Source organism: Electrophorus electricus, chromosome 4, assembly GCF_013358815.1.
Source record: "Electrophorus electricus isolate fEleEle1 chromosome 4, fEleEle1.pri, whole genome shotgun sequence".
Classification (NCBI taxonomy): Eukaryota; Metazoa; Chordata; class Actinopteri; order Gymnotiformes; family Gymnotidae; genus Electrophorus; species Electrophorus electricus.
The window spans coordinates 25,272,093-25,286,565 of record NC_049538.1 but is presented as its reverse complement, the minus strand read 5'-3'; the positions used below and the strand labels follow the sequence as shown (position 1 = coordinate 25,286,565).

Here is a 14,473-nt window from a genome sequence, read left to right as displayed (position 1 = left end):
GGTTAGGGTTATGCAGGTTAGGGTTAGAGTTATCACACATTTCCATTTGCAGAATTGATTTTCAGTTCATAAAATAGTGCGGGATTGTCCCGTAACCTTTTAGCACAGGTATGATTTTGACCAATATGGAGGTTTCTCAATATGGTTTATAGATCATAAGTAAGCCTACTTCTCATCTTGTCTATACAGCATATTTAATCAGATCATGTTCTAGCTGAGGTTTGTCCTTGAACCTCTGAATCATGAAGGACCATACTGATAATGCAATTCTAAAGTAACTTTATTTTTGATGCTATGGTGATGTTCCCAGACGGAGCCGGAGCTCATCGAAGAGACAGACGTGGACCGACTGGCAGCTCGCCGCCACTATGGCTACGGGCGTCAGGTCAAAGGTCACTCTGAGACATCCACACTGAGCTCACAACCCTCCATCGATGAAGTCCGTCAGCAGATGCACCTGCTTTTGGAAGAGGCCTTCAGCCTTGCGTCAGCAGGCCGCTCCACGGTGGGCAGGCGACGCCAGTACCACCCTCACCACCACCCCTACCATCACCACCAGCAGCTGGGCCCATACAGCCCTGGACCCCCAATTCCCTACTCTGAGGTTGTGACCAGTGCCCCTGGGACCATGAGTCGAGGCCGAGGAGGCCTGCAGTGGGTACCTGCATACGGGCAGGACCTCTATCAGTGCAGCCTCACTAAACCAGTAAGCTCACATCTCTTATTATGACCTACAGACTAATAAGTTGGAATAGACAAACTACCTAGAAGGACCTCAGCCGATGGAGACTACTGAATCACTTTTTTATTTTCAGTCAGACATAATTTCGAGGCCATTATATTGGTCTCTAGAGCTAATGGTGCTTCTGTTTTTTCAGCAATGTGTGTATGTGTGGCTTCTAAAGCTTGTCATGCACATTTCACTTTGTAGACTTTCAGATTCACCCAACTGCCTGAGATGGCCTTGGGCTCTCCTCCACCCATACCCCCCAGGACAGGCCCCCCTCCTGGGAGCTCCCTGCGAAGGTAACATCAGCACAGACTAAGACACTCATTGACAGGTATGAACAGAGAAACACACAAAACACACAAAACTCAAAAACTTCATGTACATACTTTTTTCTTAGAAGAGATGGGCACTTGCCTCACTTTTATCACCCAATTTCCATGCTTTCACAAACTGATGTATGACATATTCTCAGTGTAAGTCTGACATATGGTATGATTTCACTGCTACAACTACACAGGCTATCATGAGTATTGGCAATGTTGAGGCATACTGGCCGCCACAAAAGATTTATGTTGCCAGTTAGTCTGCCATCTAGTGGTAAAGATCAGTAGGTGTGTTTCTGATTATTTGATTTTGCCCAGGTCCTCATCTGATCTGGGTGCAAAGGTTCGCAGTTCTGAATCATCAGTTCAAGACGTACAGAGTCAGCATGAGAGCAACCCCTATGTACCAGTCAGCAGACCACCGCTCCCACCTGTCACCTCAGAGTCTGCACCCAATCACTCAGGTTTGTGTGTGCGTGCTGTATAGCACTTGAGGTTGCTGGCAAGACTTTGTAAAAATGTCTTTGTGTGCATGAAATTAATTGCTCATTTACATGATTATTCAAACACAAATATAAAAATGCCATTTGAGACTTTTAAAGGTATCTATGTTATTATTGTTGGTTTAGAGCTCTGTTGATTTAAAGAAACTAACATGCTTATAACCCCACCAGGGGCTTTCACTTATTATACCCTCAACTCTCTTTAACTACTACTTTGGCTGGTGTAACTGAAATTGCATCAGTAATCTTAAGTTGCTTTATATAATGGTAATGCACACATGGCTGAATTACTAATATTCTATATATTTATCCAAGCGATTTGAAAGGTGAGATCTTTATTTCCTATGTGGACAGCTGAAAGCAGTAAATGAAAACATTCTTCTAATTTGTTTCATAGGAAACCCCATGACGGCTGTGTATGCCATCCCAGCCAGCAGGCCAGGATACACGGGCTATTTCATTTCAACACCCCCTTCATCCTACCACAGCCCGTCCTGGATGTCTTACCCCCCTGAGCCAGAGGATGTGCCGTCCCAGTGGGCTGACTCTGTGAGTAACCCTGCTTCCCACTGTACGCCAGAGCCTAACATCACAGACCCCCAATCCTGCTTCACAACCTGGCTTAAGTGCGAAGAGCTCGCCTAGTGCTGCTGTAGAGCAATGCAGAAAGATGCATGAGGTGAGGTATGCTATAACTTTCCTCACTTTAGATATGTCTGTTTTTAAAGCCTGATTCTCCTGGTGCTTCCTTAGAATAAAGCTCATTTGGTAAGATCATGTTGTACATGAGAGGGATAGTGAGTTAAAGGAAACTTGGACCCAGCCCAGTGGGTCAGGATTGGTTGGTCAGCCATGTCTCTACATCTTTCCACATCGTCCTCTTAAGGCGGGGGGCATTTTGTTGGGTCTGTTACTACCCATGTGACCTCCAGCTCTTTTGCATAAGGCTCCTTGTCAGTTTGGAATGTTCTTCTTATCCCTGTTTTGTGTCTGCCTGTTTCAACCAAAATGCCTTCACGCAGTGTCTTTTTGCAGAACCAGTGTCATTTAGAAACCATTTGCTGAACTGAATTTATCGCTGCCGTTGAGTGGATACAACAAAACACCGGGGTAGTCACATTTCTTCAAATGAACACATTTTACTTCTTTTCTCAATCACAGTTTTTCAGTGTTTTGTGATTTCATGGTCTTATCAAACCCAATCCACTGTGGAATTCAAACAAGTCTGTTTGAATAAGATGTCAAATGTTCATTTTTGTACTGATCCCACACAGATCATTTCATTTATTTTTGTTGTTATGAGTGTTGTGCCTTTGTGTGCTTGCATTTTCTTTACTTTTTTGACTAACTAAATTAATTGGGCTTACAATTACAAACACTTAGATTCTAGACATTTACACTCTTAGAACATCCCTTCATCTAAGAACATAGATAGGTATCTCTTCCATAACATTACAAAATAGTGTTATAGCAGCTCTTCCTCTTCCAGGTGCCCTTGCCAGGCTATGCAGAAGCTTTCCCACACCCGCATTATCCTCAAGGAAGCCCACTCCTCTGGAAGCACAGCCAGGCCATATCTCCTCAGGGGCGACTAGAGCAGCCGCCCTCTGCCGCCACCTCCCAGCAGAGCCTGGCTGAACCTAGAGACCTGATCAGCCCTGACACCCCCCTCAGCAGCCTCTCCACCTCTGCTCTGGTAAAGGCCATCCGGGACGAGGTGGCCAAGCTCGCGAAGAAGCAAGCTGACATGTTTGAGTTCCAGGTCTAGAGCTCCCTCTGGTGATTTGATGGGCAAACTGCACACTTATGTGTTATTAGGAATCCAGGACTTTGGTTCTGCCTTGAAATGTCAGCATTTATGACTTTTGTACAGACAAGATCTCCTGTGCTCTTGCATTCTACTGGACATTTTTATTCCTGCAACTGAAAGATTTATGTGTTTTATGAAAAGCCTGCCTGTTGTTTATAAAGCTGTGTTTCCCTCTTTTTTCACTGTCATTCTAGTTTAACATCAAAATAAACTGCTGAAGAAAATTTGGTCACAACATCCACATCAACAGCGATATCGTGATCAGTTATAAAAATCCCAAACTAATGAGAATGATGGATTATAACTAACAGTACAATAAGAATAATAAAAAAACATAATTTCCTCTAAACATTCAAGTTTCCATGCTTCCAGTATTAATGACTCCATAACACAGTCATTCCATCACTGCAGATTTGTTGAGTGATGCCATTAATATTGTAAAAGCAGGACATCTTTTCTCTTTAGATATATTACTTTTCAAACCTTACTTTCTAGTTGGGGGGCATGATTTGTGCAAAATAAAATGTTTTTATGATAAGGTTCAACCAGTGCAATACTCAGTGGATATCTAGAATAAAATGAACAAGCAAATAAATAATTAAAAAACAACAACAAATCAATGAACAATTTCCTATGTCATTTATGGGAAATGTTTTTAAACCCTGATGGAACACAGTTAAACCAGTTAAAATCATTTACAAATGTCAGTAGACTTTTTCAAAACACATATTTTGTGCTCATTACCTAGTGAATGAGTTGTTAGTTAGGCATAAGGGCTTTCTTTTAATATTCTATACTGTATGTACAATAAAGTAGGCTTTTATGTTTGGTCTACATATTACAATTTTGTTGAAAAATTCTTATCATTAGTATTCCTTCAGCAGTTTTCAATGTGTTCTAGAACTCCACAGAAATGTACTCTAACTTTTGGTAGTACTGTAAAAAAGCACTTTATTTCCAGTCAAAGTCAGAAAGATATCAATCTAACGCAAGACTAATGATGAACATTGCTATTATTACCGGCCAATGAAAATTCAAAGTTTTGTTGGCAAAAGTTTATGACAGTGTCTATGTGCAACAATCTGCGTATATCATGAAATGGTAAACTTAAGTATGCTATCTATTTTAGATGTTTTTTTATGTGTATGCTGACTGAAGTGGACTCACTAATGGGCACCTTTAACAATGTAACATTAGTGTTAAATTTAGTATTTAGTTGTTGCAAGTCATTGATCTTCCATATTTGCTTTGAACATTTGTTATTATTTGCTTCATCACGTTTTACATTATTCCACATAAGAACCGAAGCTGAACAGAGCTGTACCGAAGGCATGATTGATAGTCCTCACAGTGGAGCTAGACAGACGGTGTGATTGCCCTCACAGTGGATCTGGACAGAAGTCATGATTGTCCTCACAGTGAAGCTGGACAGAAGGCATGATTGTATGTACTCACAGTGGAGCTGGACAGAAGGCATGATTGTCCTCACAGTTGACCTGGACAGAAGGTGTGATTGATAGGCCTCACCTTGGAGCTGGACAGAAGGCGTGATTTATAGTCTTTACAGTGGAGCTAGACAGAAGGCGTCCTCAGAGTGGGCCTGCCTTTCTTTTCTGTCACCCCTCTCTTACACCACCTGTCTTTTTTTGTTTGTTTTTACATGTTTCCTTATCAACAACACATCTTGAAATTAATGTGGAAACCATAAAGGTCTTTTTAATATAAACATTGGTGTTAACCCCCCAGAAAAAAAATAAATAAAAAAAATTACTTAATGCATTAATCCTTACACTGGCAGTTCATATATAAATACTACATCGTTTCCAACTTTTAAGAGTTTCAGGGCCAGACTATTAGCTACAGGCAATTTGACTACCCAACCAAGTTAGTGGGAGCACTTGTAACGTAAATGTCTGGTACCCAGCCTGCATTTAAATGCTTCAGTTTTGCATATGCAACTGATAATTTGCAAATAGATGTCCTCATTATTACTGATGGAAATGGATTTTTTTTTTTTTTGCAGGTAAGAATCTGTGTGTAATGAACCTATCACACCACTGACTGACAACCTAAATAAAAATCTAATAAAATCACTGACAAAGATACCCATTGTGCCATTTGTGAGGGAACAATAATAAAATTGCATTAATAAAATTAGGTATATGTGTGTGTGTGTGTCCATCCATAAGTTCAATAACTTGATAGTGAATACAAGCAGGAAGCTAGACATTATTTATTCGGATTTATTATCAAGGGCTTCCTCTTCTGCAACGGCATACCCCTTTTACTTCTCGTGTATTTCCGTTTCATGCTGCAGTGCTCAAAAAAATAATCTGAGAAACAGAAAACGTAAAGTCATCTCACGTGGTAATTTTTAAAATTCACATTTAGCTAGGTTATAGCCTTTACCAAAAATGTAAACGAAGATAGCTAGGTTAGCTAAGATAGCGTACCTAGGTACTATCCTGTATTAATACAGCTAACTAGCAAGCTCACAAACCAATTAGCTAGCTAAGCAACCAGAAACGGTCTACTGATCTGATAACACAGTTAGAAAATGCCAAAATTGCCTACATCTCTTGTCGTCAAAATCCTCCACTAGCTGGTAAAATAGTTCTATCTCCTTGAATCTGACAGACAGCTCACAAATGCAATCAGCCTCACTCCACGGCAATGACGGTCCCTCCGCCGGGGGAGAAAACACATCAAACGGTCGATATTCCGCAGTCACTAGGCTTTTCGTGACAGGCCATGGCTGCGGCTCAAAAATACTTTCGCCTTTGTTGAGGCTCCAAAACAGTGACCCCCAAATATCTCCTGTGACATTTCGGGGGTCATAAAGCGATGGGAAGAAATCCACATCATTAGTATCCATTGACCTGCGACGTTGCTGTGGCCAAGATTCAGGTGTAGCAGAATAGTTTTATTTCAAACACGAATCTGCGTTATTAGGGCAATCATATCAACGGACTGAATTCCAAATTTAGGTCGAAAGGACAATCATTTAATGCTACCAAATGTTTTGGTACACCCAGCAAAACATGCTGACTTACCAGTTTATGGTGGATAATTTATTTAAACTGTAAATATTCAGATATGTGATAAATGACTATTTTGTGATTTATGACTATTTTGAGCACATTAACAAAATATCGCTGTTCGGTTATATAGTTAGCCTACATGCTGAAATTGCGGTATGAATGACTATGTGTGAATGCATAATTGATTATTTATATATGTATTTAGAGGCGCTCATTGGCCCTGAAGTGGGGTGATCACCTGCATATGATGCTTTTGTGTTTGGAACATTCTGTATTATTAGTCTTTATATAATTCTGACACTATTAAATATGCCTAATTCATATACTCTTCACTCTGCAATAACACACACAAAGATGCATACATTTTATTTTCTAAACCATTACTCTGTTTTAGATAAATATATTTCCTGTTGAAATACACTACTGGATCAAATATACTGTGGCTTGTAAATATAAGTTCATGTAGTTTTATTAAAGTTTCACATATTTAAGGGTAAATGCACTTGAAATACTCTCCCTCGTTTCTTTCAGGAGGCTTTAGCTCGATAGTTTCAAAAGAAAGAGGACATTTCAGACAGCTTTGCAATATATTATGGTAGCTATAATATGTTGTTAATCATGTTGTTACTCATGTAGTTGTTGCTGTATTTGAACTAAAACCCTTGAATTATACTTCTTGATACTAACCATCCCTTCAACATCCTTTATGATCCACACTTCTGCTAAAGCCTTCCAATGATATGAGTAAATGCATGCCCCTTTTAAGGTTGAGGGCATAGACATGTGCGTTAAAGATAAGGTAAATTAATATTGACAGATGGTGATGGAGGCCATTACTCCTTCATCCTGTGGTTCATTTGGCTGCTTTAGCGATATCGATTCCCTGTTATCCTGGTAATGGAGTCTGCCTTATATGATGGTGAATACACTTGCTTTATCTGTTACGTGCTAGTGTAGGTGTACTGCTGTCATAAGTATTTTCTGCTGTTTTTAATTGTGATAAATATGAGTGAGAATTTGGTATTGCAAATATTTATTTAATATCAATAAATTTTCTCCACTTCTATGTTGATAAATCTGATTGAGAGTCCCGCAAACCTAAAGAACCATACAAAACAATACAGAACTCATCTGCAAGACATGCCCAGCATAAGACACACCTGCTCAAGGAACCATAACACCAACCTGACCAACCCCAAGTTGTGAATTCTCAAATAGTGATGCTCGGTATAGTAAGTGTCTCCTGTATCAGGTGTGTCTTGTAGTAGATGTGTCTTGTCATTTACACTGGAAACTGGACAGGACAGTCAAACTTGTTGCTCTCTCAGATTTTGTCACATGATGCACAAGCACTGGGTGCCAATGACCCAATCGGTATCACCTTCCAGCCTGACTTTATGTGGTCCTCTAAGCACATTACATGCAATAGGAAGTGGCAGTTGACAGAACCTTTTCTAAATTGCTTGTACTCAGAAAATTGCATTTCAGACATAACCAATGAGTAGACAGAGGAGAAATTGTGGAAAAGGGATAATTATCTCTATTAGACCATGAGATACTAGTGGTTGAAATATTTTAGAAATTGTCACTCCAATTTGGATGTGAGGATAAAAATAAGATGTAAAATATCCAGTAAGCTTTCAGACTGCAGAAAAGTCTCTTGTCTAACAAAAGCCCACGTCTCATTAAAACAGGTGAGCAGACTAGTGTAGCCTAGTGTTATTGTCTAATATAATTATGTCTTATTCTGTGGCATTTTGAATGAAGGCCTGCATATGTGTACATATACATGTACACATTATTCACATATCTTTTTAGGAAAAAACAAAGATTCAGGGTCCTTAATTTAATAAAGACAGGTTACAAACTGTAATGTTTTTGAAACATTGTTGTAGTGCATCATACATCATATTCTCATCATATTCATTATTATAACCTTGTTGGTCCAAAGCACATTCATGTGTTTCAACATTTGTGATTGTAATATTCTCATGAACAAAAGTAACTCTATTATACATGTATGCACTTTTAATGTCTTGATATTCATTATAAGGCATTTCATGCAACATTATAATACAGGACTCAAATGATGTATCACCTAATAAGTCAAAATCTTAATGTTAAGCTGTATCACATTTATAATGTATTATTAATGTATTTCTTAATCTCTCCAGTAGGGGTCATCTGTACTCTGTATCAGAAAACACATGCTCCATATGCTCCAGCTCCATGCTGCTCCATGTAGGAGTTATTTTATCAAGCTCTTCTCACCTTCTGCTATGATTTCTTAGTAAGGACCCTTTTGCAGTTACATCTTTTATGCTGCAGTATCTTTTAATGTCCCAGAACCTAGGATCCCATTCATATCCACTCTCTAACTTCCTGTAACTCTGCTGCAGTCTCCTGTGTTAAACCTTGGGGTCGTTGCGGCTTGTTACTTTTGAAACAGAGCCATACAGTTAACAAATAGCCAGCTGTGACAACCCATCCAGAACTGGCTTGTACTGTCTGTGGTTCTTCTTCATCAGCTATGAAATTGTTGTTGTATATTTTTCTCCTCATTCTATATTATTGCTCTTGAACATAATCATACTTTATTGTGGATTTATGTATATCACCAGTCTATTACATTTAGAGCATTTAGTAGGCACTCTTGTCCTAATTGACTTACAGTAGTGTTTTGTTGTCTCCTTCTTGTCTCCATGTCTTTCCTTGTAGCACACATTGTTAAGAAAGTACACTGTTAAATTCTACTGTGACTATCTATGTTTAATTTATTCACATGGAAGCCTCTGGGATCTTCATTCCTTAACCTGGTATGACATTCTTGATATTGCATTACATCTAGTTAATTTTTATTTGTTTGTTAATATGATTCAATGAACACCATACTGATTGCAGTGTGAAGACTTGTCCAGAGCATAGTGTGGTTTTCAGGCCCTCTGCAGCAAAACATGACCTATTAAGCTATGCTTTGGACTACATGGGCATTGATCCTAATGTTGTTTAGGAGTTTGGTCCATGCCTCTTATCAGCTTTTCAATTAGCTGAGCTCGGTGAACTCTCGGTTCTGGTCTGGAGTGTGGCCTCTTTGAACAGCGAATTGTTCGCTGTGTGTGTCTAAGTGCATGCTTGTGTGTTGCAGAGTATGTGGCACTTTCTGTATGTGACAATATTTTTATATATGCATTATGTAAGATAGACAAGTGTTTATTGGAGTATTGGGCTCATTATCGTAGACATGCAGCCTGAATACAGACCTCATAATAGCTGCTCAGCTTCCCTATACTTCTCCTGTGAGCTTCAATTAAGCACATTGATTTTTCCAAATTGAATAGGAATAGATGGCCTCTGGAAGTTTTGAGTGACCAGCAAATCACATCAACTTGTTGGGACTGGATAATAACTCCTCAGTTTTAAATGAAGGTGGAAGCAGGTGTGTGAGAGGTGGAAGGAAGGAGCAAATGGAAGATCCTGACATTATATAACACTCGAAGCTGTTGATGATATTAAATGTAATCATCAGCAACATCCACACCTCAACTCTGAATGTAACTAACAAATTCAATCAACTGCCATTTGTTATAATAAGGTTTGGAGATATTACCTATATAACTCCCTCTGAGGGGGCCTTCTCAAAAGCAACATCAACTTAAAGGCCAAAAACAAATTCCAGAGTGTTTCACTGGCATCCTTTCCACAGTCTGAGATAACCTTAGCACAGTGAGTCTTTTTGGAAACACAAGCCCAGGCCTTTTTGCTATGGAACAGTTCTTCACCATATATGTATGATGAATACCTTAAATGTCATGCCATATTTGTGCTTTCATTCTTTGTAAAGGTAATATGTGATATTACCTTTTAAATTCTCATTATTATTATTGGTTTTTATGATTCTCTTGATTTGGCAAGAAAGCCTTAAATTAGTATGTTAAAACCTGTCCTGAATATATTAAATTCTAATGTTAGATCCATTCATTCTGCAGTTCAACCAACAGGGAATATTTGTGCATGTGGGTGTCAGCAATGCCTGAAAAATCAATCTCAGCTGAAAAAAACAAAACAAAACAAACAAACAAACAAAAAAAGAAGTAGAAGAAAACACGTACTTCATTAGGAATATTTATACACTAATCCAAATTTAGTTATGTCTAGTACTCCTGCTATAATATCAGTAATATAGCAGCATCAGTACTGGCCCTTTGGTCATTTATAATTCAAAATATGTGCCTTCTTTTTCATATCTTGTCACCAACTGACCCATCTCTGTAACTCCTCAAAATATGCTGATTCGTTTATAGAATGTACCCTACATTAATAATTGGTCAGTTATTAATTTGTTCAGCATAATGGCTGTTATTTTTTCCTCTGACCAATTATAGAAGGTGTTTGCCTCAACTCTTAAGTTATATGGTCCCTCTCTGATGTGTGTATAGCTTTGTAGGGAATGGTGTTTGATGGATCACTGCTGTATTTCTCTCATCATGTGGGTGACACATGCATGAGGTGATAGGAGCAAAAGAGTTCAGTATGGGTGGGTATGTGGGCATGCTTACTGCAGAGCTAGGTTCGGACATGTAATGAGAGCTGTGTGATCACTTCCCCTCAGTAATTAATGTGTGATAGAGAAACAGTGGGAATAATGCAGTGAGGAAATACACATAGCCATCTTAATCTTCTAATCCTATTTCCTTTTTTTAATGAGGCATCATCTCTCTCACTCTCTTTCTGTTTTTCTCTCACACTCTCTCATCTCTCTCTCTTTCTCTGCCTCTCTATCCTTCTCTCTCACTCTCTCTCTTTCTCTTACTCCTTTACTCTGTCTTTCTTTCTGTCTGTATCTTTTGCGCCCCTTCTCTTTTGCTCTCTTGCACATGTGCTTTTATATGTGAAATGCTTTTATGTGACATCCCTGCAACATGTTTTCCCATGTCCACCACCTTCTTGCAATATACCCTCACTGTGATGTGCACTGTTCTACAACATAATTCATCAACTAATTAACTGTGTATGGTAAAATGATGGCAGGTTTCAAAAGAAATGTTTCTGCATATCCATGATTCAGCTTTTTGAAGTACATCTTTCTCATATAGACGGTATGTACCTGACATCACAGTCGGTGGGCGTCAATGCGGCATAAGAACTGAGTGGCAGAGTAGCTTGACGCTTGGCAGCACTACAAGGCAGGATTTGTTGGTGAAATTAAAGTGACGAAGACACTAATGGATATTCTTGCATTTTACTGCAACTTTTATTTGCAAAACTTTATGCTACCTAGGCCTAACACTAACACTTCCACTCAGTTACATTATATGATGTCATCCAATGTTAGCATAATATTTGACACATACATTTCTGTGGTTGCTATGATCTTTAATGTTTCTCTGTTACAAGCGTAACTTCCAAATTTACAAAGTAAATGTCTAAACTGCCTGAGTCTTGACTAGCCAACACTGTCTTCTCTGTTCTTTAGCTTTTGAAAGTTTGTACAAAGATAGCTCTGAATGTTACCTGAATCTGTGCAGTCAAACAGCAGCTCTTTCATATTTTAGATGTTTTTGTGTTTCTGCAGCTGTCACTAAATGCTAATGCTGTCACTCAGTGGGCATATCCCCAGTGACTCCCATCAACTGTGACATCACGTGCATACCCTCTATATGAAGACTGTGTCCTTCATTGGGGTTTAATGTACAAATTATAAGCTTCTTTGATACAGTGAATGCCCATTAAACACTACTACTAACATTCTGTTTGGAGTTTGTGGGGGTTATGGTTTCCTTCTGACTTTTTCAGAGGTCAGTGCTTACTCCACTATCTTTCAAGCTTTTCAGATGTTCATGAAAATAGTAATGCAGATAATTCAAAAGCTACAACACTTGAGCGCACAAATTCACCTATATAATGATTTTTTAAAGACAGTGACACTCAAATACAGTGTTGCTTTGTCAGGTCATAAATAAATCCATCTGTGAATAAGTAAAAATATTGCCACACAGCAGTATAAACCACACAGTGCAGCTTGTCTTGGTGCTTTGCAGATCTAGCTAATTTTGTCTGTGTCCTCTACTGAATTGTTCTACCCTGTCCCCATTTTCATCATATTGTACGTGAAAGCAAAAAATCTCATTATTTTTTACAAACAGTAAACTGTTATTTATTGTTATATGTATTCAAAGTCACTTGTGTCAAATGAACAGCTCCACACTGAAACAACTTTTGTCTAAATCCTTCTAACTTTTATCTCTCCAACACACGTATTTGCAGTTCCAATAATTCTGCATTCTAGTGATGCCTTTCTTCTTCCTCTTTTCATTTATACGCTAATTGAAAGACCTGCTAGGGAATATGTGGCATAGAAAAGGGCAGACAATGTCGGGATTTTTTTTGCCTAGCTGTCAAAATAGATCAGTCACAACCTTCTGTAAATTTCAGCTCATTGCCCCTTGGTGATCTTCATTACCTCTAAACTAATTTATGTATTCTGTGATATTTGGAGGTAGTCAATTAACTGAGAAAAGCACTGGGAAAATATGGTGAAATATGGTGTTCTGTCCCAGAAGTGGTCTCCTTTTCATTCACCCCCTGTGCTTAAGCAAATGCCAGTGCAAGTGGTAAAGTAAATGATAAAAGTACTTATTCATTTCACAATGTGTTGGAAGACAATGACATCGGGTTTCATCCTATTAAAACAGTGCACTGAGTGCCAAGTAATACAGATGGATGAGGGAAGAGAGGAGGCAGGCAGACACACACACACACACACACACACACACACACACACACACACACACACACACACACACACACACACACAGAGAATGGGCCTGGATGTCAGCCCATGGCATCACACAGACTCATTATTTGATTTAAAAAAAATTTTTTAAAGGTCCACAGGCTTAGTTTCTTCTAATGTCGCATTGGCGCAGGATTGTGATTCTGGCAATTACCACCAAGTACAGCACCACCTATCTCCCTGAAGCAGTCCCCATATCACCCCTCCACAGCGGCCCACGCTGATTGCCGGTATAAATCTCACCTCTCCCACTCCTCCAAATTAATGAAGGCAGCAGCTGGGTCAGCTCTCCTCTTGCAGCACAGCAAGGGTTATGTTCCATCACCCCAAACCTGCGCAAACGATCCTCCTTTGTCTTCCTTGCACTTTAGACTGCGTTGTTTATTACCCCTGTCCTTTGTCAAGCTATTGTACCTGCAATAATGAAAAGGACAGTGGAGGCTTGAAACACAAGCATTTTAGAGGGCTTTCATAGCATATAATCCAACTTCTCACTGAACAAGCTGACTTGGGCTCAGGAAGACATGGCTTTTGTCCAACTTCAAAAATGTATTTGCTAATGAGCATTAGAAAAAGACCTTACAGTTTATTGCCAGTAAAAAGGGAAAAACGGAATGTTGTTCACAGTGCATGATATAATGCTATATTTGTCCTGATATAATGCTATATTTGTCCAAACTGTTGGAGCTATTTTGTTATTGTCACGATACGGCAACTCCCTCCTCCTCAAACGTCTACGTGTGTGTGTGTGTGTTCATTCGTCTGTAATGCCACGTCCTCTCGTGTCGTCCACCTGTTCCTTGTTGTGTGTAATCGTCTTGAGTGTATATATATATATATATGTGTGTGTGTGTGTGTGTGTGTGTGTGTGTGTGTGTGTGTGTGTGTGTGTGTGTGTGTGTGTGTGTGTGTGTGTGTGTGTGTGTCGTGTTGTTGTATGTTTGTCGGTGTTTGATGAGAATATAGCCTACATGCTATGTCATGTGTGTTAAGTGTTACATGTTAAACATGTTTCATCGTGCCTCGTCCCCGCATCCTGCTAAAACCTCCTACCGTTACAGAAACACCGACCGACCAAGGATGCCTAGGAAAGGTATTAAGAGGAAGGGAAAGAAGGGAGGTAAACGCCCTCCTACAGCCCTTGTAAGGACACCCCCCGTGTTCCTGGGCACCATACTGACTCCCACAATAGGGGAGAGAGGTCCAGGTGTGTGCGATCCAAGTGCGGAAGCGGGGGAGTCGTGCGGAACCATGTCTGGCTACCAGAATTGGT

At 39.4% G+C, this 14,473-nt stretch overlaps 1 protein-coding gene across 7 annotated transcripts in view; it reads left to right on the top strand.

Moving 5' to 3' along the window:
• Positions 1-5,471, top strand: part of kiaa1549lb (KIAA1549-like b) — a 38,664-nt gene extending 33,193 nt beyond the window's left edge. For 5 of the 7 annotated variants that reach the window (XM_026999486.2, XM_026999485.2, XM_026999484.2 and 2 more), the window contains 5 exons: positions 311-706; positions 932-1,026; positions 1,372-1,517; positions 1,954-2,105; positions 3,046-5,471. In XM_026999486.2, coding sequence (XP_026855287.2) covers positions 311-706; positions 932-1,026; positions 1,372-1,517; positions 1,954-2,105; positions 3,046-3,324 — 1,068 coding nt within the window. In that variant the 3' untranslated portion in view covers positions 3,325-5,471. Of the gene's footprint in view, positions 1-310; positions 707-931; positions 1,027-1,371; positions 1,518-1,953; positions 2,106-2,591; positions 2,667-3,045 lie in introns of all 7 variants that reach the window. The other 2 variants (XM_026999490.2, XM_026999487.2) reach the window with 1 other exon arrangement.
• The last annotated feature ends 9,002 nt before the right edge of the window (positions 5,472-14,473 follow it).